Source organism: Lynx canadensis, chromosome B4 (genome assembly GCF_007474595.2).
Source record: "Lynx canadensis isolate LIC74 chromosome B4, mLynCan4.pri.v2, whole genome shotgun sequence".
In the NCBI taxonomy this organism is placed as follows: Eukaryota; Metazoa; Chordata; class Mammalia; order Carnivora; family Felidae; genus Lynx; species Lynx canadensis.
In genome coordinates this window covers 5,006,868-5,031,767 of record NC_044309.1, presented here as the reverse complement: position 1 = coordinate 5,031,767, position 24,900 = coordinate 5,006,868, and the positions used below count along the sequence as shown (strand labels likewise).

At 47.3% G+C, this 24,900-nt stretch overlaps 2 protein-coding genes across 5 annotated transcripts in view; one reads left to right on the top strand and one right to left on the bottom strand.

The window, feature by feature from the left end:
* The window catches only part of GDI2 (GDP dissociation inhibitor 2), a 34,376-nt gene extending 17,073 nt beyond the window's left edge, over positions 1-17,303 (top strand). Inside the window, exons 5-11 of the mRNA XM_030322165.2 lie at positions 6,712-6,910; positions 7,146-7,277; positions 13,133-13,232; positions 14,422-14,593; positions 15,855-15,999; positions 16,200-16,254; positions 16,347-17,303. Coding sequence (XP_030178025.1) covers positions 6,712-6,910; positions 7,146-7,277; positions 13,133-13,232; positions 14,422-14,593; positions 15,855-15,999; positions 16,200-16,254; positions 16,347-16,493 — 950 coding nt within the window. The 3' untranslated portion in view covers positions 16,494-17,303. The remainder of the gene's footprint in view (positions 1-6,711; positions 6,911-7,145; positions 7,278-13,132; positions 13,233-14,421; positions 14,594-15,854; positions 16,000-16,199; positions 16,255-16,346) is intronic.
* Positions 17,304-18,133: 830 nt separating this feature from the next.
* The window catches only part of TASOR2 (transcription activation suppressor family member 2), an 80,585-nt gene continuing 73,818 nt past the window's right edge, over positions 18,134-24,900 (bottom strand). For all 4 annotated transcript variants that reach the window (XM_032593817.1, XM_032593816.1, XM_030322162.1 and 1 more), the window contains 5 exons: positions 23,881-24,006; positions 22,950-23,103; positions 21,983-22,088; positions 19,809-19,990; positions 18,134-19,327 (listed from right to left, as the gene is read on the bottom strand). In XM_032593817.1, coding sequence (XP_032449708.1) covers positions 19,209-19,327; positions 19,809-19,990; positions 21,983-22,088; positions 22,950-23,103; positions 23,881-24,006 — 687 coding nt within the window. In that variant the 3' untranslated portion in view covers positions 18,134-19,208. The remainder of the gene's footprint in view (positions 19,328-19,808; positions 19,991-21,982; positions 22,089-22,949; positions 23,104-23,880; positions 24,007-24,900) is intronic.

Genomic DNA, 24,900 nt, shown 5'->3' with positions numbered 1-24,900 from the left:
CTGATTTGATTTTTTCAAATATGTAAAAATTTATATGCCTCGAAAGTCAAAATTCAGAAGATGTATTTTAGAGTCTTCTCCTGTTCTACTCCAGTCCTTCTACCTTGATGGTCATTTTTGTTTTTGTTTTTTCTTTTTTTTCTTTCTTTTGAAGTTTATTTATTGTGAGGGGGTAGGTGGATAGAGAGAGAGTGCCGAGAATCCCAAGCAGTGTCTGTGCTGTCAGTGCAGAGTGCCATGTGAGGCTTGAACTATGACCTCATGACCCGAGCTGAAACCAAGACTCAGATGCTCAACTCACTGAGCCACCCAAATGCCCCATTCTTTTTTTTTTTTTTTGAGAGAGAGAAGAGAGAGCGAATGTGAACATGAGTATGAGCAGGGGACGGTCAGAGAGAGAGGGAGAGAGAATCCGTGCTGTCAGTGCAGAGTCCAACGAGGCCCTCGAACTCGTGACGCTGAGATCACGACTTGAGCCGAAACCAGGAGTCAGCCGCTTAACTGACTGCGCCCCTCGGGTGCCCCTCTGGTTTATCGTTCTCCTGTTTCTTTTTCCAAAAATAAGCAAATATGTTTATGTATCTGTTTTTGTGGTTGGATTTATTGAGGTATAATTTACGTACAGTAGAATATACCTGTTTTAGTGTACAGTTTTATGAATTTTTACCAGATCTCCACCTTAACAGCAACTGGCTTTCTATTAATGAGTAGGATCTTGGAGTCAAAATGGCAGGCAGGAAAATACTCGGCAGGGGGGCCTGGGTGGCTCAGTCAGTTAAGTGTCCGACTTTCGCTCAGGTCATGATGTCATTGTTCCTGAGTTCGAGCCCTGCATCGGGCTCTCTGTCAGCACAGAACCTGCCTCAGATCCTCTGTCTGCCCCCCGCCCCTCCCCCGCCAGTGCCCGCTTGCTCTCTCTCAAAAATAGACATTTAAGAAGAAAATCCTGGGCACAATGAATGGGATGAGGAAAGTTGTAGAAGTGGGGAAGTTCAGTAGAAAGATGAAAAAGAACAATTTATCATTTTAATAGCTAACGTGTTTGGACATTATGTACAGGCATGCGCGTACCAAGTACCTCAGAGGTGTTGTCTAACTTTCTATAGCCCTTTGCTGTCACCCTGTGAGATGTGGGTGCTGTTGTCTTTATTTTACAGATGGGAAAACTATCTTTTACAGGTACACAGGTGTGAAAGAAAAGCTTGAAGTAGAGCTCATGACTGATAGAACTGGTGTGAGGCCAGATTTGTCTGACTCTATCTAGGACCCTGCACTCTCAACGTATATTCTATCTAGTATAAAAATACAGATTTTTAAAAGAAATTTTAACAAGTATCATATACTCTGTAGTCCTTTTTTTTTTTTTAACGCTAAACATTGCTAGTTTCCATCCCAGTTTTTTCTCATATAATATGCCACTCTTTGCCACTTTTCTGTGGAAATTCTGATTTGTCAAGATTAGCCTGTGTGTAATTGTGTGGCAGCCAGACTAGACAAAGTACTCCAGGTGTCGTCTGTTCGCTCAGTGTCCCTGAGACTGTTTCTTTTCTAGAGTGTGTTACTGTTAATGTCACCTGAGTTTACGTTGGCTTTTTAGGAGCCGTGTACACTGTTCTTGTGATAGTTGATGATATCAAGTAAAACCTTAAGGTTCTAGTAAATACCTGTTGATTGGTCAAGCGTTATGTTAATCAAACAGTGACATGACAGGTGTATCTTTGATTTCTGAAGTAATGTTGAACGTACGTATTCAGAAATGTTTGGAGAAGTTTTCATGAACGGCTTTGAAATGTGTCTGGCAAAGTCTTCTGTCTTCACTTAAATCTTTATTTTCACTCTTAACTGCAGCGAGCCATCTATTTATGTAGAGTACCTTCTTTTTCTTTTCTTTTCTTTTTTTTTTTTTTTTAAATTTATCTTTAAAAATTTTTTAGAGAGGGACAGGGAGAGAGAGAACCTCACGCGGGCTCTGCCGCAGCGTGGAGTCTGACGCGGGGCTCCATCCCAGGACCCTGGGATCACGCCCTGAGCGCAAATCGAGTTGGACCCTTGATGGGCTGGGCCACCCAGGCGCCCCTCTATAGAGCACCTTTACCATTGCAGCGCTGAGGGGCTCTCAGGGCCGTGGCTGTCTGCAGGGGACGTGTCTGCCGTGGGACCCAGCTAGGGGTGTGGAGTGAGGGCACGTACGCCCACCGTGAGGATTCTCTGTGGTGTCCTCTACTTTAGGAGTGTTGTTTCGGCGCGAATTCTACTCTCTCTTTGTCAAAAATTCTATTGAAGAATTCAGATTCTTTTTTAATGGAAGTATAGTTGTCACACATCGTTGTCGTAGGCGCGCAGCATAGTGATTCAGCAGGTCTGTGCTGCGCCCACCGCAAGTGCAGCCACCGCCTGTCACCGCACGGTGCTCGTACAGCACCAGTGACTCTTCCCTGGGTCGTGTCTTTCATCGCTGTGACATGTACGTTCCACAGCCGCAAGCCTGTACCTCCCAGTCGCCTTCACACACTTGGCCCAGCCTCCCATCCCCTCCACCCCTGACAGCCATCAGTTTTCTGTATTTGTGGGTCCGTTTCTGCTTTTTTGTCAGTTTATTTATTTTGTTTTTTATATTCCACATATGAGGGAGATCATCCGGTATTTGTCTTTCTCTGACTTCACATAGCATCAGACTCTCTAGGTCCGTCCGTGTTGTTGCAAATGGCAAGATCTCATTGCAGTTTTGATCTGCGTGTCCCTGATGATTACTGACGTTGGGCATCTTTTCTCGTGTTTGTTTGCCATCTGTAGGTCCTTTATGGGAAAAGATCTATTCAGGTCTTGTGCCCATTTTTTATCAGAAGTTTGTTTTTTTTGTTTTTTTTTGTTTTTTTTGGTGTTGAGTTGTGTAAGTTCTTTATGTATTTTGGGTATTAGCCCCTTATCAGGTATATCATTTGCAAATATTTTCTCCCATTCAGTAGGTTGCCTTTTTGTTTCATTGATGGTTTCTTTGGCTGGGCGAAAGCTTTTTTATTTTGGTGAAGTCCAACATGTAGAAAACTGTTGCTATGGCTAGTGTCAGTAAGAAATTACTGCCTATGTTTTCTTCTAGGAGTTTTATGGATTCCTGTCTCACGTTTAGATCTTTAATCCATTTTGAGTTTATGTTTGTGCGTGGTGTAAGAAACTGGTCCAGGTTCATTCTTCTGCGTGTTGCGGTCCCGTTTTCCCAACACCATTTGTTGAAGAGACTAGACTGTCTTCCCCCCGCTGGATATTCTTGCATCTATTGACATAGATTCGTTCTTCATAAAGGTGTGGCTTTATTTCTGTGCTCACTGTCCTGTTCCACTGATCTCTTTTTCTCTTTTTGTGCCAGTACTGTACTGTTTGATTATTAGAGTTTTGTTGTAAATCTTGAAATCTAGCTTTGTCTGTCTTAAGATTGCTTTGGCTGTTCAGGGTCTTTTGTAGTTTTGTACAGATTTTAGTATTATGCTAGTTCTGTGAAAAATGCTGCTGAATTTTTGGTAGGGATTTCATTGAATTTGTAGATTGCTTTGGGTAGTATGGACACTTTAACAATATTCTTCTAATTCTCTATGATCAAATTTTATACCTGTTAGCTAATTGCAAAGCTTGTATTTATTGTCTTAAAACTGTTCTGGATATTGTAGCTTTTTGTATTTTAAAAGTCTTGATATAAGTGTAATTTTTGGAAAGAAACCTCAGTGTGAAAGTGAAAGAAAGTAAAACAGTATTTACAGTCTTTGAAATGATATTCAAACGGTATTCTGGAAACTGAGTATTTTGGAAAAGGATTTTTTTCTAACCCGCTTACGTTATGGTTGAACATTTTTTCTTACATATTGTATATCCAGTACGTGAACAAGTTGTCCTCTCTTACATTTGCTCTCATCAGACATTGTGTGGATTGAGTGGGGAGCACTTCTTAACGTGCCAGGTGCCCTTCTAGGTTTCGGGCAGGGAAGGTTCAACAGAAGGGGAAAATAAAAAATACTTTGTTATTGAGCTTACATTGGGAGACAGGCTATAAATAAATAAGGCAAATGTACCCGTTGGTGGTAATGCTGTGCAGAAAGATGAAGGGAGGTGGGGGAGGGCACAGTTTTAGTGTGATCAGGGAACGAAGGCATCGTCAGAGAAGCGGCTGCAGATTGGACTGTCTTATATTGGCTATCTTATTTTCACCCCTGACAACGAAACAGAAGTGTGGTGCTGATGTGGTCACAGGGTATTTCTTTTCAGCCTTAACTTTTACTGTATGTGCATTGTCCCGTTTTTTAATTTTATGATTTTTAAAAATTTATTCATTCTTTGTAAGTAAGCTCCACACCCAACGTGGGGCTCAAGTGTGCGGCCCTAAGATCAAGGGTTGCATGTTCTACCGACTGAGCCAGCCAGGTGCCCCTGTCCCATTAGTTTATTTTTTTATAAGTTTTATTTATTCATTTTAAGAGGGGGAAAGAGAGCGAGGGAGAGTGCCCAAGAGGGGGAGGGACAGAGAGAATCGTCAGAAGGCTCTGCACTGTCAGCGCAGAGCCTGATGTGGGGCTCAAACTCACGAACTGTGAGATCCTGACCTGAGCCGAAATCAAGAATCGGCTGCTTAATCGACTGAGCCACCCAGGCACCCCATAAGTACAATTTTAAAATGTTAAGTGTAGTCAGCTGTCATTAATAACCTCAAGACCATTTTAATTTTTAGTTTTGTTTGTTTTGACGATAGTCTTGGGGAAAATAATACTCAAAATATCAAAATAGTACACTGTTCAATGGGACTTTATTGCTTTTATTATTTATTTATTTAAAAAATTTTTAACGTTTATTTTTGAGAGAGTGCGCAGGAGAGAGTGCCAGTGGGGGAGGGGCAGAGAGCGAGGGAGACCCAGAATCCGAAGCAGGCTCCAGGCTCCGAGCTGTCAGCACAGAGCCCGACGCGGGGCTTGAACTCACAAAGTGCGAGATCATGACCTGAGCTGAAGTGAGACGCTTAACCTACTGAGCCACTCAGGTGCCCCTTATTTTTTATTTTTTTAAAGATTTTATTTTTAAGTAATTTCAGTAAACTGCCTTTGCAAAACATTTTAATTTTTTTTTTTAATGTTTATTTTTGAGAGAGAGAGACATCACAAGCAGGGGAAGGACAGACAGAGAGGGAGACACGGAATCTGAAGCAGGCTCCAAGCTCTGAGCTGTCAGCACAGAGCCCGACGTGGTGCTCGAAACCACAAACCGTGAGATTGTGACCTGAGCTGAAGTCAGATGCTTAACCGACTTGAGCCACCCAGGTGCCCTGTGCAGAATGGTTGAATGTTTGATTTTAGCCCCTACCACAGACTCTGAATCTGTGTTTGGAATTTGTAGATCAGAGTCCAGTAGCTAATCCTCAGGACATTTGCCATCATGTGACTTAAGAATCCATTTCTTGGGGGCACCTTGGAGGCTCAGTCGGATGAGTTTGAGCCCCGCATCAGGACTGCTGTCAGCGTAGAGCCTGCTTTGGATCCTATGGCCCCCTCTCTCTCTCTGCCCCTACCCCGCTTGTGCGCTGTCAAAACTAAATAAACGTTAAAAAAAAAAAAAAATCTATCTCTTACCAGGTTTCTGTGGTTTTCCAGAATATTTACTGATCATAATGTTAAAATGTGCACTCTGAAACTAGTATTTACATTTTCTTGATACTTCCCCATATTTAGTTTGTGGGAAAATACCCTGCTCCTGAGTGGTATTGAACAGGTCTTCTCCAGCCTCTTGATAAAGCATTCTACACCCAGTGTGGGGTTCGATCTCACAACCCCGAGATCAAGAGCCCCACGTTCTACTGACTGAGCCTGCCAGGTGCCCGAGAGTTTATTGTTTTTTAAGGTAGCCATACATACAGTTTAGGAAAGGGGAGGAAGGCCTTGTCTTTCTAGAAGCTGTATACTCTAGAAGGAATACTGACTAGTAAGAGAGCTGAGGGTTTAGAAACTAGTAGTTCATACCTGTCTCCTCATCTTCATTTTAGTGTGAAAAGTGGCTGATTATCTAGGAGTTTATTGAAGTAAGTGATTGGCAGCGTAATCATCTTTTCTGTGAAATTCTAGAGGGAATCGTAGCACACAGGATAAAGGAAGAACATTCAGAGTTTTAGGCAGTTGGCTGAGTAGAGGTCACAGTTGTCCAGAGGAGGACATTCGGGTGGATGCCCTGGTGAAGGATAGTTTTTCGGGGTCCTGTTCACCTTGTGCCTGATGAGAGACACGATTACGCATATTACCTTTAGTTAAGTACTGGTTATAATTACTTGTAAAATTGAAGACTTAATGACTGATCTGTTGTCATTATGTCGGTTTATTTTATTTTATTTTTTTTTTTAATTTTTTTTTTTTCCAACGTTTATTTATTTTTGGGACAGAGAGAGACAGAGCATGAACGGGGGAGGGGCAGAGAGAGAGGGAGACACAGAATGGGAAACAGGCTCCAGGCTCTGAGCCATCAGCCCAGAGCCCGACGCGGGGCTCGAACTCACGCACCGCGAGTGTCGGTTTATTTTAAAGGGTAGTGGAGGTAGAAGCCATGTTGTCTGAGCTCCCGTGTCTTAAGTCTCACGTTGCATTAGCAGAGCCTCAGATAATAACGTGGCACGTTTCAACTTGCCTCTCATGCTCTCTTTTCCTCAGAGTCCTAGTGTCAGTGTTTGCTTTTTGACAAATTCTTTAGGCTTAATGGGACTGTTTGAAAAACGTCGCTTCAGAAAATTCCTAGTGTATGTTGCCAACTTTGACGAAAAAGATCCCAGGACTTTTGAGGGCATCGATCCTATGAAGACTGCGATGCGAGATGTGTACAAGAAATTTGACTTGGGACAAGATGTCATAGATTTTACGGGCCATGCCCTGGCACTTTACAGAACCGATGAGTAAGTTTTTTGCATTTTAGATTTGTATTTTTCTTGAAACTGTCGCTGAATTTCTCACTTCTCCAAAATGAAAATTCTAACAAAACAAAGATAACCGTGTTATATTATGAAAGCCTCTAGCTATAAATTAGTGGTATGGAAACTTTTCCGTAAAATAGGAAAGTAGGGAAATGAAATCACTTCAGAAAAAACACTTTGAGTATTTATTTTCTAATATTTATTTCCTTATTTCTAGCTATTTAGATCAACCATGCTGTGAAACCATCAATAGGATTAAACTTTACAGCGAGTCTTTGGCAAGATACGGCAAAAGCCCGTACCTTTACCCTCTCTATGGCCTTGGAGAACTGCCCCAGGGATTTGCAAGGTGAGTGCCCGTCGCCGCCCTGATTGCCGACACCCCGGTGACTCCGGGTCCCCTCTTCAGCGGGGGTGCGTGACACGTGGTTGTGAGCGATGAGGTGAGAGGTCTGGGAGCCAGGAGATGCTTTCTATTTTTATTGTCATAAGATTTACACATAATGAAACCGCCCATCTACAGTTAAAAAATTAGTTTGCCGTCAGACCTGTGTAACCAACGCGACAATCAAGAGAAGAAAACCTTTGGTCCGGGAAGTCCCCCTGCCGCCGCCTCACGACGGCCATCACCCCCACGCCGTGTGCTCTGTCACCGTACCTGACTTGTGCCTGTTCTGGAAGTTCATATAAAGGGAGTAACAGGATATGTACTCGCTTGTGTCTGGCTTTTGCTTCATGATCTGTTTGAGGTTCATCTGTGTCGAGGCATGTATTTTAGTTCGTTTTAAAAATACTGGGTAGTTTTCCATTATATGAAAAACACAGATACGGCACAACTTCCTGTGAGTGGGCGTCTGGGTTGTTTCCACTTTGGGGGGTATTCTGACCGAAACTACGATGGACTTCCGTGTAAAAGTTCCTGTGGACATAGGGTGTCGTTTCTCTTGGGTGAGTGTCCGGGAGCGGCACCGCCGGCTGACCCGGAAGGTGTACGTTCGACTCCAGGAGACGCGGCCAAGCCACTCGCCGGAGCGCTCGTGCCGTCTGCACGCTCCGCGGCCCGTGCGAGTTCTTGTCGCCCCCGCTTCCTTGTCCGCACTTCGTGTCGTCAGGCTTCCGGTTTTACTCACCCACGTACGTGTGAAATGCTGTCTCACTGGGGCTTTGATTTGCATTTCCTGAGAACTAGTGTTGATCCCCTGGCCATTTGTATACTTTTGTGGCGTTGGCGTCTTTTTGCACGTTTTTAAACGTTCGTTGGGTTGCCTCTCCTCTTGCTGATTGTGGGAGATCTTGTGTTCAGGCAGCGGGTCTCTGTCAGAAGTCCGTAGTATACGTGCTTCCTCCCAGCGAGTGGCTTCTCTTCTGATAAGTGCAAGTTTTAAATTGTGATAGTATATCCAGATTTTTGGCTGTGTTTACTGCTTACTCGGTGCTATCTGAGAAAGCTTTGCCTGCCTCCGCACAAAGATAGGGTCTGATGTCTTCTGGAAACTTTATGGTTTTAGCTTTATGTTTAAATTTCTCATTCATTGTAAAATAATGTCGGTGTATGAGGTGAGGTATGGCTTGAAGTTCGTGTCTTTCCACACTGATGTTTAGCCGTTGTGGCACCATTTGTTGAAAACACTTTCTTTTCCAGCTGTGTTGGTGCCTTTGTGGCAAATCGGTTGGTCATAGATACGTATCGGTTTTGTTCCATAGGTTTGTGTTTCTTATGCTGTTGCCACAGCATCCTCATTAGTGTAGTTTTATGTGAAGTCTTGAAATCAAGTAATGGAAGTCAGCTCCAATTTTGTTCTTTTCCAACATTGTTTTGGCTCTTCGGTAGGTCCTTTGCGTTTCTACATACATTTTTAGAACAGCTTGTCAGTTTCTAGAAAAAAAAAACGCTGAGGTTTTCATCGCAGTTGAGTTTAAAGTATCTTAATGTGGAGTTTTGCAGTCCGTGAGCGTCCTCTCTCCGTGTATTAGGTTTTCTTGGAGCAGTGTTTGTAGCTTTCCTTGTAGAGATTGAGCACCTTTCTTGTTCAGTTATTCACAAATAAGTTATTTAGATGCTGCTGTTAATGAAATGATTTCCAGTTTATTTTACAGTTGTTTGCTGGGGGAATACCTGGGTGGCTCAGTCGGTTAAGCATATGACTCTCGATTTCTGCTCAGGTCATGGTCTCATGGTTTGTGAGTCTGAACCCCACATCAGACTCTGCGCTGTCAGCACGGAGATGCTTGGGATTCTCTGTCTCCCTCTCTCTCAGCTTCTCCCCCACTGGCGTGCTCGGTCTCTCAAAATAAATAAATAAACAAAAAAAAGTAAAGTTCTTTGCTGGTGACAATGGACATCCTTGCTTTATTTATTATTAAATGTTTTCTATAGGGTTTTTATAGGTGGCTTTGTTGAAATTAATTCCTCTTTCTTGGCTTGCTGAGAGTTTTATTATGAATGGATATTGACATTGAGTTAATAATGCAGGTTTTCTTTTTATGCTGTTATTATGGTGAACTACAGATTTATTTTTTGGGTATTAAACTAACCTTGCATTCCCAGGGGAAACAACACTTCATGATGTATTCTTTTAATTTATTGTTGGATTTAATTTGCAAGTGTGTGTATGTGTGTGTAAACACACATAGGAATTGAAAATGAGGCTACTCAAATGTCCCGTTTCTTATTTCATCAGTTGTGTTACAAGAAATTTGACCATTTCAAATGAATTCTTGAATTTTTTAAAAATTTATTTATTTTTGAGAAAAAGGGAGCGCATGAGCACAAGTGGGGGAGGGGCAGAGAGACAGAGAGGGAGGGGGGAGAATCCCAAGCAGGCTCTGTGCTGAGAGCGTGGGTCGTGACACGGGGCCAGAACTCACAAACTGTGAGATCGTGACCTGAGCCAAAACCGAGAGTCGGACGCTTAACCGACTGAAGCCATCCAGGTGCCCCTCTTCTAGCTGTTTAACATTGAAACAGATCATTGATTTTCACTTTCCTTCTCTAACATGAGGATTTAAAAAAGTCTTAAAGTTTCTCTCTAAATATGTATTATTCAGAATGGTACCCTATCTTTCCTGTTTTTCTTCTTTGATCCTTGGGTTACTTCAAAGGGTAGCGTTTAATTGCTAAACATTTTGAGATTTTCCTAAATAGTGTATTGCTACTCCTATCTAATGCAGTTCCGCGATGATCAGAGAATAAACTTGTAAAATTTTAATCTTTGAAATTAAGGCCTAATTTATGGTCAAATAAACGATGTATTTTGGTGAACGAGTGCGCCCTTGAAAAAGGAACGTACATCCGGTGTGTGTTGGGCTCAGTGCTCGGTAAGGGTAGCTGGGAGAGCTGCTCGCACGTGTGTTCTTCCGTGTTCTTTTTCGAGTTCTGTTACTGAGAGGGAGTCTCCCACCAAGAGAGTGGATTTACTTCTTTCTCAATTTAGTGCTGTCAGTTCGTACTTCATACATTTAGAGTTCTTTAACAAGGTGAGACTCGTTTCCGATTTGTCTCATGCTAAATACAACCTTTCCTGCTTGCTTCCTGTTTATATTTTTTCCCCATTCTTTTACTTTCATACTTTTTATACTGAAGTGAGTCTCTTAGAGACAGCATATGGTTGAATGTTGCTTTTTTATCCAGTATGACAACCTTGGCCTTTAATGGGATTGGTTCAGTTTATGTATATTTAATTATTGATATGGCTGGGATTGGATCTGTTGCTTGTTTTCCTTTTTCCTCCCATCTGTTTCTATCCCGCTTCTGTTCTTTTCTCTTTTTGGATTAATCAAGTCTTTTTTTACCATTCCAGATTAATCCCTATACTGGTTTTGTAGCCATGCCTCTTTATTTCTACTTTTTTAGTGCTCTGCAAATTATCATATGCATCCTTTATCAGTTTGTTTGGGGTGGATATTGTGCTACTTTGCATAAGATAGAACCGCTTCGCAACACCTTTAGTCCATCGTTCTCCTTAGTGCTCTTGTTGCCTGTAATTTACGTCTACTTACTAAACTCCACAGTGCAGTGTTACAAGTTCTGCACTAAACAGTGTAAAGCAGAGAGAAGGAACAGTAATCATTTTAGCACGTTGCCATCCGTGTTGCTCTTCTTCTTGTAAATCCTCGTTTCCATGTGGTGACCTCTCTGTCCGGCCCTTCTGCGGCATTCTTGTAGTTCGGGTCTGCTGGTGAGGGGTCTCCGCCGGCCTCGGTCTGAAAGTATTCTGTCACCTTCATTTTTGAAGGATGTTTGTCGGCTTGAGGTTTTTTCCTTCCGCACGTGACAGCTGCGGCTCCCTCACTCGTGTCTGCTGTTCCTGCTGAGGAGGTGGCCGCCCTGTCCTCGGTCGCTGTGTCGCTGTGTGGAATGGGGTCTTTCCCTCTGGCTGCTTGCAAGATTCTTCCGGTTTTTGGCGGTCTCGCTAGGATTCGCCTGTGCGTGGTTTTGCGTGGGGATTTGCTGAACTGCGTGGATGTGTGACTTAATCGTGTCTATCAAATTGGGAATTTTATAATTGTCCTCTTCAGGTGTTTCGTCCCATTTCCTCTTTCTCTCCTTCCGGGACACCCAATTCCGTGCATGTTGGATGCTTGGTATTACTTCAACAGGTCACTGAGACTCTCTGCTTTTTTTTTTTTTTTTTTTTTTTTAACTTTTGTTCTCTCCATGCTTCATATTGGATAATGCCTATCGATTTGTCTTCAAGTTCACAGGCTCCCTTTTTTGTTATTTCCAAAAGCCTATGAATCCCAGTCAGTGAGTTTTAACTTTGTTTTCTGGTACTGTACTTTCTATATGTAGAATTTCTAGTTTTTTAAGTATAGTTTTTTTTTTTTTATGAGATTCTGTTTACTCGTTTTGATCCTACTGGATACATTTATACTAATCTTCTTTTAAGTTTATTTTGAGAGAGAGAGAGAATGAGAACAAGTGGGGGAGGGGCAGAGAATGAACCCAAGCAGGCTGCACTGTCAGCACAGAGCCCAGTGAGGGGCTCAGTTTCACAAACCGTGAGATTGTGATCTGAGCTGAAATCCAGAGTTGGACGTGTAACCGACTGAGCCACCCAGGCAGGCGCCCCTGTGCTAATAATGTGTTCTTAAATGTCTGTTTGAATGAGGATGTTTGTCCTTGAATGTATACATAATAGCGGCCTTTTACCCCTGCATATGTTAACATCGGTAGGTAATCTGAGCATCTGTATCGATTGCTTTTCCCGAAATCTTTACTTTGGGTCACAGTTTGTCTCTTCACATGTCTGGTGATAGTGGATTGCAGACTAGACACATTGATTGGCACGTTTTAGAGATGCTGGATTCTTTCTCTGAAGAGTGTCGATTTTTGCTCAAGTGGGTAGTTAAATTATTGGCCAGGCACCTTGAACTTTTGAGGCTTGAGTTGACACTTTGTTGGATGGGGAGGGCGTGTTGTGTGTGTGTGTGTCTCTCTTTGGCTTAATCTTTAGTCCTGCTGTGATGAGGTGTGATCCTCCTGGGGTTTACAGTGGAAAGCTCAAGATGTGCATAGACCAAGCTCTCTAATGTGGCAGTTTCAGACTTCAAACCCATTTGTCCTTAAGGCCCTCAGCTATAATCTCGGCTCCGCTCTTTTCGCCTTCTGGCTGTTGCTTTTGCTGGATTTCTTGGAATCTCTCAGGTACAAGCACTTCCAGAGTTAGTTAACGATTTGAAGAGATTCTGCCCTTTTGTGGATTTCCTCTCACAATTTTCATCTCCTTTGACAGCCCCAGATTCTGTCCTGTGGCACCTTGAATCAGTAAGACTGCTGGCTTTCTGCTTCGTTCTAGCCGCGCTGTTACAGGGATGGGGAGAAAGGGGTTCCTTCGGGGGGAGAGCCATAGGAACCACAAAGGATCTCGCTCGTTCCTTCAAGTCTCTTCTCCAGTGTCAGTCTGCTTTTTTAGTCACTCTCCAGGGCCTCCTGATTGGTTTTGTTTTTTTTTCCGTTCAGTTTTATTTATATGCTGGAGGATTAGCATAAGCACTTCAAAAGGACTTGGCATGCAGGACTGAATGTGAGACTTCATGGTTTTGACTCTATTTTGTAAATTGTTGCTTTAATGACTTTTAAACTAATACCTTCTAGAAGGAAATTGAGCAGATATACGTTGCCTGTGTAACTCACAAAGATCTAAGAAAGGAGACTTTAGTCGTGGACACAATTATAAATTATAATTTCAAACATTTTTTTAGGCTAAGTGCTATTTATGGTGGTACCTACATGCTCAACAAGCCAATTGAGGAAATCATTGTGCAAAATGGAAAAGTGATTGGTGTGAAATCTGAAGGAGAGGTAAGAGCTTTTACAATTTAAAAAATACCATGTTTCTTTGAAGGAGATGTTATTTAACATAATGTAGAATGGACATTGATGCTAGATTCCAGACTACATGTGGTTTCTTTATGGCAGGTTGTCATTTGTAATGACTAAGGACTAGTTAAAGATGTTGTGCTTAAAAAGTATTATTTCCTCTTGGGTTGATTAGCGCTTCAGATGGAAATAGACATTATGGATGAAGTCTAAGTGGTAAGTAGTCTGTATTTACGTAGTGTAGGTTGGTGCCTGTCTCCTGAGTGTTCCTTTCGATTTGGCTTTATTTGTACCGCTTATAATTTATTGGTTGAGTTTGGACCTGGTGGATACTGAGGACTTTATTATTTAATTCGGGTGTTGGCTAGGTGGAGTTTCGCGCAGTGTTTCTCAAATTTGAACTGCACACAAACCTGTGTTACCCCTCGTGACGTGCACATCCTGATGCGGTGGGCCTGCGGTTTCTTACAAGTTCTCAGGGGATGCTGATGCCATGGGTCTGCCGGCCAGATCATTTGTATTTTGTGAAATGGCAGCCCTCACAAGGAGTGAGAACTGCTCCAAAGCTGGGGATAGAGACCTACTTCGGTGTTCTTGATGGTCTTCCGTGGGTTAGGACCACGTGATCGACACCCGCCGGGTGGCCGTCGGAACGAAGCGTTAACTATTGTAGACCTTCGGTAACTGTCTTGTGCTTTCAGCACGGGAGGTTCTGGGAAATAATCTGCTATCTCAGAGTCTTTGTTAGCATGGAGTTTCATCTCCTCGTTTCTCAGGGCTGCTCCCTCTCAGGAAATTACGGAACATGTACTTCTTACTGGGGACAGTCCCCTGTGATGACAGCCTTCGGTACAGTATTCCGTTTAACCCAACAACCACCCTTTGAGGTTGGCTGCAGCCAGGATCTGAAACCTGTCTGTGCAGTTCTAAAACCTGTACTTCTAAAGGCTGTGCACCAGGTTGCCGAATACTTGAACAGGACTTCGGATTCACGGATCTGTTCCAGGAGACTCTGGTGGGATTGTTGGCAAAACTAGTTTTAAGTTGTCCGTAGTTACGGTTAACCTTATGAGGGCCACAGATTCTACTCCAGGGACAGGGGCGTCAACCTTCTATCAAAAACATTGTGGACACCAAATATCATAAATGTTACTTACACGTTTTGTGACAGGTTGCTCGCTGTAAGCAGCTCATCTGTGATCCCAGCTACGTCCAAGACCGAGTAGAAAAAGTGGGCCAGGTGCTCAGAGTAATCTGCATCCTCAGCCACCCCATCAAGAACACCAACGATGCCAACTCCTGCCAGATCATCATTCCCCAGAACCAAGTCAATCGGAAGTCGGGTGAGCTTTGAGGATCCGGCAGATGTTTGTAGGATTTTGTTAAATATAATTCGCTTCATGTTTTGTCCCAAATTCCTAATTTTCTTTGCTCTGTTTTGGTGAGGAAACTTTAAGTTACATATGAGAAACAAGGTGTGAGGGATCCTCACACTGGAAGGTGCACACGAGTCCCAGAGCCCTGCCTTAGACCTGTGCGCTTGTCTAGAATGAGGGATCGAGGCTGGACTAGAGAAGTGTGGTGTCCGTGATTATGTGCCTCTGGAGGTTTCTGTCATTAGCTGACATTATTTGTCAGCCTAATACTCTGAGGAAGATCAGGACTCACTTCTGAAATTGTTAATTCCTAAGCTGTTTGTGCTAAGCAGCTGTCTTCATCCCCTACCTTTTTCCATCTTCCCTTCCAGGTAGAAGCCCTAAGGCTTATATTTATCGAATCTTCAACTTAAAAGGAGTTAGGAGCTTTTGAACACACTATTAAGAGCTGTGTTTCTTTTTCCACGGGAGCAACCAGAATCACAGGTCATGACTGGAACAGAGGGATGTTCACAGGCCCCAAGCAGATCGCAGGGTCTGTGAAAAGCCTCAAAAGAGCGAAGGGAGCTCAGTCATGATTTTGTACATTGGAAAATGAGTAGCTACTGAGTGGGACACAGGAAGAATTATAGGAGTTTATTTTTTAATGTTTATTTTTGAGAGAGAGAGACAGACACAGAATCCAAAGCAGCCTCCAGGCTCCGAGCGGTCAGCACAGAGCCTGACACGGGGCTGGGACTCAAGAGTTACGCGATCATGATCTGAGCCCGTCGGACACTTAACTGACGGAGCCACCCACGCGCCCCTAATTACAGAGTTTGTTATGCCAACCGAAGACTAGCTTATGCTGATTTGCAGTTTTGTTATCCTAATAAATAAATGAAAAACCGGTACTTAAGAAACCTTTCTAAATGCAAGGCGTGGAGAGGAAGATGACCCCAGAGCAGTCAGTTTGCTTTGTGAGGCTCTGCAGGTAGCCGTAGCAGAGCCGGGAAAAGAAACCTCCTGAGCCTGGCGGTTCACGGCTCCGCGTGTCCTTACTGTCCAGTGGGCTAGAAGTCGCTGGATACTCGCAGACTTTTGTGTATGACCCGGTTTGCCTGGAAGATCTGGTCAGTCCCAAGCAATTTTAACGCACACCTCGAGGAGATACACGGGGGACGCCGGAGCACGCGCATATTCCCAAGGTTTACAAGCGCCGGCAGTGAGTGCCTTCCCTTGTTTCCAGATATCTACGTCTGCATGATCTCCTCCGCACACAACGTGGCCGCACAAGGCAAGTACATCGCCATAGTCAGTACGACTGTGGAGACCAAGGAACCAGAGAAAGAAATCAGACCGGCTCTGGAGCTTTTGGAACCAATTGAACAGAAGTAAGCGATGTGTTCATTTAGCTGAAATCCGAGATTGATACTTGCACGGAGCGTGGCGAGCCGGGTGAGAGCCGCCAGTGGCTGTGGCGCGGGCCTTGTGCCTGCCGCTCTCGTCCTTTGGGTTTTGAATTTCAGGCAGAGCTGGGAGTGTGGGCTTGGGGTCCGCTCACCTGCTGACTCCGTTCTCTCTTTCCCTCCAGATTTGTTAGCATCAGTGACCTCCTTGTACCAAAAGATTTGGGAACAGAAAGCCAGGTGAGTGTGGCGCTCTGAAGAGAGTATCAACACGCAGGCTTTATTAGGAGACACCCTGCAGCGTCTCAGGTCTTTGTGATTTTCGTTTGTAGATCTTTATTTCCCGCGCATACGATGCTACAACTCACTTTGAGACAACTTGTGACGACATTAAAGACATCTATAAGAGGATGACCGGATCCGAGTTTGACTTCGAGGAAATGAAGCGCAAGAAGAATGACATCTACGGGGAAGACTAACGGCAGTGCAATTATCATCTCATTAGGACAGACTTACCTTTGGCAAATGACGCGTATCGTATGAAATCAATATTGTAAGGCCTGCTTTTGTAATCAAAACGGAGATTGCAGAGCACTGTACCAGTAAATATTCCTCCCCTTTCTAATATCATGTATTAACTCGTTTTCCTGGAGTGGCTACTCAGAATTGGCGGCTGACCACATTCTGTTCGGTTTAACCAGTACTGGCTTTTTTTCCCCCTAGTGCAGCATCAGTTTTAAAAATCCCTCGTGATACTGATACAGAGCACTTGTATCAAGTGCTCTGTATCTTTTAATCAGCGCAGCCTTCGCAGGCGCGCTGCTGCCGCCCGAGAGCCGGATCGGTGGGTGGCGTGCCGTCTATCCTCTTGACACGGAGGAGATTCGAGATGGAATGTTCCGTAATTCGGGACGGCATCCCTGCGTTCTCCCTACACCTTCACATCTCCTATCAAGTATTACGACAGCGCCCACGGAACACGGCCCCAAGTTGGGGTTCCGTGGGCCTGAAATTCTAACACAACTCCGGACCATGAGAGTCATCTTGGAGGAGGCCTGTGTGCGGTGTTTTAACCTTATAAGATTGAGAAGAGCAGAGGGGAAAGAAAGACCCCTATCGTGAAGCAGGTAAACGTAGAAGCTTCTTTTGTATCCCAGGTGTGGCTTCTTCGACGGACCAAAAGCTGCGACGCAGTATTGATTTGACAGAGCCTCCGCTTCAGTGGTGTCTGTCTCAGAATGGCTCCAGGTGATTTCTGTACTGCAAATAAAGCCAAACTCTGGAAACCAGTTCTTTCTCGATTGGTCTGTCTGTGTCCCGACATTAAGAGCTAGCGAGGCTCGCCCCGGGTGCGCCCCAGCTGCTCACTCCCCTCGGCGTGGCTGCAGCAGATGGGGCCACGTGCAGATTTCGATGGCTAAACATACACCCGTCCTCTGGCCTCACTGTGAGTAGACCCCAAATTGTGTTCTCGCCACATCCTCCTGAGGCACAGAATTGCCCCAGTCGAGAACCCCACCGCTTGGCCTACACGGTAAGATCATCTAAAATCCCAGCGAGCCTTTCCTTGCCCGCCGGGCTAGAAGCACAGAGAAGAACTGTGTTCCCACATCCCTCACTCGACAGCCACGGAGCGCCTGTAATACTTAGGTGCCAGGCCAGTGGGTACGAGGATGAAAGCGGCAGTCCGGAAGGGCGGCAGGGCCGAGACTGACCCTGGGCTCGGTTAAGGGGAAAAGCAGTTTTAGGAAAGGGCTGTGGGAAGACTTTCGGGCACGAGGGGGAGGGGTGGACGTTTGAAGGAGGAGATGAGAGGACAGCAGGCTCAGCTCACAGCAGGGGCTCAAGTGGACCAAGGAGGGTTACAGCCCCCTTCCTGGATTCTTCCCGGAGTGGGGGTGTTCCTAGGCGAGAAACCGCGTCAGACGCCCACCTTCGACTGGGCGGGAGGGCGGAGGTCCCGTCCTGGAGTTCTGTGAGCCTTCTCTCGGGCCAGGGCTGTGGGGGCTGCACCGGCAGATGGAGGTCCTGTGGTAGGAGTGGAAGCGAAGTCCTACCTGTTAAATGGGCTACAAACTGCCAGAAGGTTCTCCGGGAAGGAATCGCAGAAACAGCTGAATGATTTTCCGTTGTCTTTATTAAAAAATGAAACAAATCGGTTAGAAAAACCTCTGTTCCAAATAGATACTATGTATCTCTACAAACTTTTTTGCTTGGTTTTGAGTTTAAAGATCACCCTAGAAATTATTTCTAATACCATAAATAAGTGATTTTCTTCCTCCGAGGGTTGACTTTGTAATGCGCTGTTTACAAAATCTAAGTGAAAAATGACAGTTCGTAAATTTGTACCATTTAACTTCCTGTAGTGTTGCTAGAGTAACAGCGAATAAAACCAAGATTACAGCTTTTACAAGGGTGGCACAACCTTTCAAACAGGCTGTAACATGCACTACATACGCCTTTTCGACACTGACATGCAAAAACAAAGCTATTGCTTAAAATAGACTTCTTTTCGCTACACCTAAGTAAACGTGTTTGTAAAAACTCTTTTTAACGTTGAGCTTAATAGCTTTGAAGGCGCTCCGTAAAAATGAAATAATTTAAAACGATATTTAATAGTATAACCCGAAGCTGGTAGACAGCTGCTGTCCCACTGTGAGTGAAGTCCAAGATTTTAGAGCAGAGTGTGAAGAAATGAAGAACACTCCTATGTCGTAGAACATTGATTGTTCAGATATGAGAAGGCCGTTCCGTGTATCTAAAAAGTTTCCAAAGTAAACGGAAAATACTAATTTGTTGGTGGCACCACCGGTGTTCTAGGCAAGCCGCAGCGGAGTCCCCTGCATAAACACAAAATTGGTCATTCCGTCTTTATAAACAGAATAACCAAGAAATGTTCTGTAAATAGGATGCTGTCGAAGAGGGACGTTATCTTCCGTCCTGGGAACGAGATGAACCGCAAGTGAAGATGTGTTCAGTCGTTCAGATGAAACGGGGCACCCTGAAGTAGATGATCCTTCAAAAATTCTGACTTTAATGCCAAACCAACAGCAATCCCACCCCTAACACAGATTTAAAATTTACAGCATGATGGATACTAAAGAGTGGAGTTTTCGAACAACTGGTTTCCTCACAGACAGAATGTCCGTTATCAGTCCTGTCCTGCTCACGAGGGAGCGTTCTGGAAAGCGTTCTTACCAATAGCTACTCTTAAACGGAGCTGCTACTTTTTGTATATTTTCAATAAAGTTATTTACATCTGTAACAAGGATGCCACTGTTTTCAAAGACTTCTCTGGAGATGGTAGGCTTTTCTGTAAAAAGAAAAAAAATACCTTTTCGGTGAAAAAGTCATTGATGTATACTTTCCAGGCATCAGAACCCCTTTTATTTAAAAAGCAAAACTTTTAGGGAACGACTTGGTCCGTGGGGAATGGGTCCAGGGAGGAAGGGGTATGAAGCTTTGGGAGCGGCCGGGGTGGGGGTGGGGTGCCGAGCACCGCTGATACAGAAGGACTGTGGCCCTACCTTCCGTAGTTCTAACGGCTGGGCGAACGTTCACCTAAAACTTGAGGTGCCCGCAGGCCACAGCTAGTAGACAAGCGGACCGGAGGGCCGCCAGACAGAGCCCACGGCGCCCCTCGGCCCGGCCTCCCGTGCGTTTAGGAGCACATACCAGGCAGGAAGGGGGGTCCCGGCTGCCCCGTACGGCGCGTGTGCGCACAGATCCCGTACGGCATCCGATGACCACACCCGGACCCTTCCGGAGCTGGAGAACGGACACGGTGAGTTTACCTGTCAGGAAGACCGCGAACCTGGCGTGGACGTGCTGAACTTGCAGGTTGAGCAGACATTTCAATAGTTCTGCTTTTGTTGGCGATCGAGAGTCACAATGGTGGTAGTGAAGCAGTTCGATGAGATTCGCACTCTGATAGGATCTCAGTATTAAGTTCTTCTTCCGTGCTATCGAATCCACTCTGCAACGTACACAGAAACGTTAACCAAACGTGGATTCCCTGGCAACTTGCAGGAGGCTGCTTTTTACCGTATCTGGATTTTCAGCTGTTTCTTCGTTCCTTCACTACTTGCCTTCGCTATACTTTGACCTCTTACGTCAAAACACTCAAACCTCCGGGGATGCTCTTTGCCTTTTCTGTTCTTTTCCACCGGGCCCCCGGCTTCCTGGACGTCACCGTCCCGTCAGGTTCCCTCACGACCTGACAGGCTGGCTCTTTCCTCCCATTAGCGTTCCGGCTGTCCGGGAAGCCCGGGCCTCGCTCCGAGCAGGAGGGACGTCCACGCGCTCACCTACTGCCACTTCCCAACGACGCTGCTTGGCGGGCCCTTCAGTCGTTCCTAGCGGGCCCGGCGGCGCTTTGTCACCGCAGCGCTTCCAAAGCCGCTCTTCAGGCCCCGCGCTGCTTGCCAAACACCGACGTCCTCACACTTAGGTAGCAGTGGGAATTTTCTTAATTTCTCACCTCTCTCAAAATCTTGTAACTACCTATCTTTCCTTCCTCTTTTAGTGGAAGGTGTCTGACTGTGAAACGTCCCCGTGTCTGCTCTCCCGCCCTGTAGCAGGGATGAACCCGACGCCCCGCTGGGCACCACACGGCGCACTTCTGTGACACCAGCTTTTGTGTGTACGCTCCCGTGGCAGTCGGTCACGTTCGCCTAGACATGGACGGGAGGCTGCTTTAGTAGTTTCTGATAATCACGTGGCTATAAACGTTCTTTGGGGAAACTGCAGTTTTTAACGCCTAGGTTTTTTGGGTTTTAGATTAAGAGGAGTTCCTCTGAAGGCCACAGGACGTGGGGAGTTTTCTGACGAGTTCCCACTGCGCCCTCTCCACGTGAGGCGGGTGCCCTCCGAAGAGGACAGCGCCGGCAGCAAGGGGTCCGTTTACCCCAAAGTCCCATGAACGGGAAATAAGCTTATTCGTGCCAGCTGACCAGGGGTGAGGCGGTACCTCGGAACTCCTTCTCGCACTTGAATCTTTCCTCTGCAGTGCCCGCTCACCGCCTCCTCGGGATCTCCTGGCCACGGCCTCTGCGCTCACCAGGTCCTTGGAGCCCTGCACCCCTTCCACGGCATCGTGGGCTCGGGTCCGCTTGGACCCCCTGGCTCATCTGCCCTCCTGCACTTGTTGCTAGGTACGAGCCTCTCCCGGAGCCCTGCTCGGGGCCGCCCGCGTCCCTTTCAAGATCTCCCGCGTGTGCGGTTTTGCACCTACGTTTGTCCTCCTCGGGAGGGCGTGGTGCGGGGAGACGTGGTCATCTTAGAGAAGGACATTCCGGGCTCGAAGCCCAGCTTCACAAGTCCCTGTCTGAGCTGGATCAGCTCTGTCTTCGCCCTGTGCTTCCGCTATGCCACCGAAGCAGGTCCCCGCCGTCAGCAGCCTCGGAAGCTGGGCCGGGACGCCGCCAAAAACGCCCGTCAGCGCCCCCGCAGGTCCTCGACCGGGGCTTGTGGGGCCTCCTCCCAGCTCCCCGCGCCAGACCCTGTTGGCTCCTGCCTCCCCGAGCGCGGAGGCTCCGCAGGCCCCAGGGCTCAGCAGCTGTACATCTGAAACAAGACCTGTTTCTGGTCTTGTCTGGGGTAAAATTTAACTGAGGATACGTCCTGCTCTCAATTTTTCCATCCTCGTGACCGCGGAAACAACACACGAATCAACACCGGACAAAGCACCATGGCGGCAAGCCCACGGCTCGCTCTCCGTCCCCTCCGTTCACGGTGGCGGAACCTGAACTTCGCTACCCGCACGTTCCGGACTCGCGCACCTGACCCCCTGCCGGCCGAGCGCACGCACACAGCGTGGGCCCCAAACTCTGGGCGGCGGCCCCGACCCCGCTGCCTACCCCAAAAGCCCGGCCCCAGAAACCAAATCTCAACCCCCAGCGGAGCTGAAGGTGGCGCCTGGACGTGCAGGTGGCCGCCCCCGCCCCCCACCCCCGCGCGCAGACCTCACCTGACGTCTTCCTTCAGCTGCTTATTCTCCCTGTGGTGAAGCAGCCACTTCCATCTCCCGTTTCCGTTCAGCTTCTCCAGGGTTTTGACCATGTCCTTCAGCTGAACTACACGGCGGAACACAAGAGGCCTTGTCGGCTCCCGGCTCGTGCGGTCGGAGCCCGGCGACGGTTCCCGGTGGGAACTGAGGTCCCGGGCCTCAGTGCACGCGCCTCCCCCGCACGGCTGGGACGCGGCGACCTGCGGTCCCCTCGGCCGTGGCAGGAGCGCCCGGACCGCCACGCGGACGCGGCACGGACACACGGAACAAGCGGGAGCGCCCGCTGCGCCAGAGGAAGACAGGCGCCCGGGCGGAAGTCACGCCTGTGGAGGTAACCCCCTCCCGCCTTCTGGCCCACGAAGGGCACCTACGGCAAGTTCTCTGGGCCGTCAGCTTGGGCAGGTTCAGACGAGACCTCAAAGCCGGCTGCCGCCCTCACCTCCCTCCACGTCCGGCCCGTGCCCAGAGGGAAGGGAATTGTGAGTGTTCGGCACATACTCAAGAAGGCTTTTGGGAGCCATTTGTTGACTTCCAGAACATCAACAACACGGCAGGGGTGATGGCAACGGGAGTGGGGGGGGGGGGGGGGGGGGGCGGTCGGGGCCAGCGTAGGGACAGTTACAGCAAGAGTCCACGGTGAACGGCTCCGCGGCAGCACTGACAGGAAGGGACCGAGAAGCGGGGCTGGCGGTCCCATCACCCGTCAGCACCAGGAGGCGGAGAGCACGCGGGCTGGGGAGGAGGATGCCAGCGATCCCCAGGGAGGTGCGAGTGCTCAGCACGCGGCAAAAACTCAGGCCTCTGAAGGTGGCGACTGAGACTGCGTTGTTAACTTTCTTTTGGATGAAATCATACTCGGGTCACTGGGTGAAGAGAAACCGATTTGACTGTCCTTTAAAGAAAGAAGAGAGGAAAATACAAGACCAACCTAATGTCAGAGTTTCCAGGATCTTGTCATCTGAGACCACAAAGCCTCCGGCGTGGAAGAGCTCCTGGTAGGTGCACTCGGGGACGTCTTCAGGGCCGTCCACGCCAGCGAACACGACACCGGGGAAGTGCTTCAGCCTCAGCAAACAGGGAATCTAGCAAACACAGACGCATCCCGGGAAAGAGGTCTGTCAGGTCGCTTTCGGCACTTTTATCCCAGGGTTATGAGGTTCGGGGACAGCTGGAAAAAACTTCGCCTGGACGACCGACCGGGAATCCTGCAAAGCCCTATCCAACAGCAGGAGCGCCCCTCACAAGCAGTCCTGACTCCGTTCACCATCCACGCCGCACACTCGCTCCGGCCCGTCCCCTTCTAACTCCAAAGGCCGGGGACGGTGACGGAGGGAAGGCACAGCGGAGGTCTGGACACCCGTCCAGTAGTGAAGCAGGCGACAGGCTCGCACCGTCGCTGCTCTCTCTCCGGCTCCCCGGGCCTCCTGCCCGGCAGGGCCCGATTCCCACCCCCGAGCGCAGTTCTTGGGACAGGCAATTACTCTGATGCAAATAACGGGTAAATAAATATCACAGCAAAGAGGTAAGAACACTTTCACAAGTCCTTCCGAAGGGAGATTTACTGCTGCCAGGCACTGAGAGACACAGGTTTGTATCTCAGCTGAGAAAGTGTCCCGATACCTCCCTTTCCGTGGTTCTGCCCCAGTTACTATGAAAGTCTCAACTCAGACGCGACGTGCCAGAAACGCCTCGGTAAGTATACGGTCCGAGGGTGCACCCTCGCCCCCCGTCGGCTTCCCACTTGGATTCAGTGGGAAAGTTCACTTCTGCCCTGAGAAGCGACGATGGGTCTGGTCATTTGGAAGACAACATAAAATGCCCAGAACACACACTCTGTAAGAAAAGATCACCACACGTACTTGATGCAGATGCGATGCTATGTCTTCGTTTCTGATGACGACCACCAGTGTGTCGTTCTCTCTGGGAAAAGCTTGACAGAAATGCTGCGGTTCCATTTCTGTATGGCCTCCTTTCCTCAGAAGGGCCTGAAAGATTTACAAGGAACCGTTACAATAAAAAAGGGTATTTGCACCGAATTACTTCTACAGTTCACTGAACATCAGAAAGCACATCCTATTTACTAACCTGCATCCCAACAAGGCAACAGAAACGGCAGTTTGTCTTCTAAAGGAGCTTCCGCGTCTAAAACATGGCTCGTGGGTGTCACTAACTGGACTCAAAAGTTTCTTGTGTTGTTTGAAAGTTTTTTTGGCGATGGCGGGAGAGGGAGGGAGAGAATCTTAAGCAGGTTCTACACTCGGCATGCAGCCCGACGAGGGGCTCGATCCCACAACCTTGGGATCATGACGCGAGCCAGAATCAAGAAGGAGCTGCACGGTCCACCGGCTGAGCCACCCAGGCACCCCACAAACCCATTTCAAAGGCAAAGCACTTTATAGCAAACCTTCCGTGGTCCACAGTCTGATCAGCATCAGACTGACATACACGCCTAGGACTCTCACCCACCCTGAGGCGATTACCTGGTGGCACGCAGACGCTCACGCTAAAAATGCCACCTCCAGTCAAAATGTTTCCAGAACTTTGGGAAATAATACTCCCGACTTGTAAGCATCACTTGGACTGCCGTTCACGGCTGTGGAGGGAGCCCTGGGTGCGGCAGGTGTTGGTGAGCATGGGGGAGGGGGTGGGGTAGGTGGGCCGAACCTCAGGTCACCAGGCCGCCGCCTCCCTGTCAGACACTACGGTCACAGGCCTAACGGCAGGGTAAGTCCGTGTCATTAAAGGGAACTCCTTCACCCTGTTCTCCTTGTGACGCTGACACGGCTTCTGTCTGAAGGGTTCTGGAGGCTTCCACCGCACCCCAGGAACCTGGTGTCTGACCATCTCTGGTTCTGTCCTTTGTAAAAAATACAGTATCA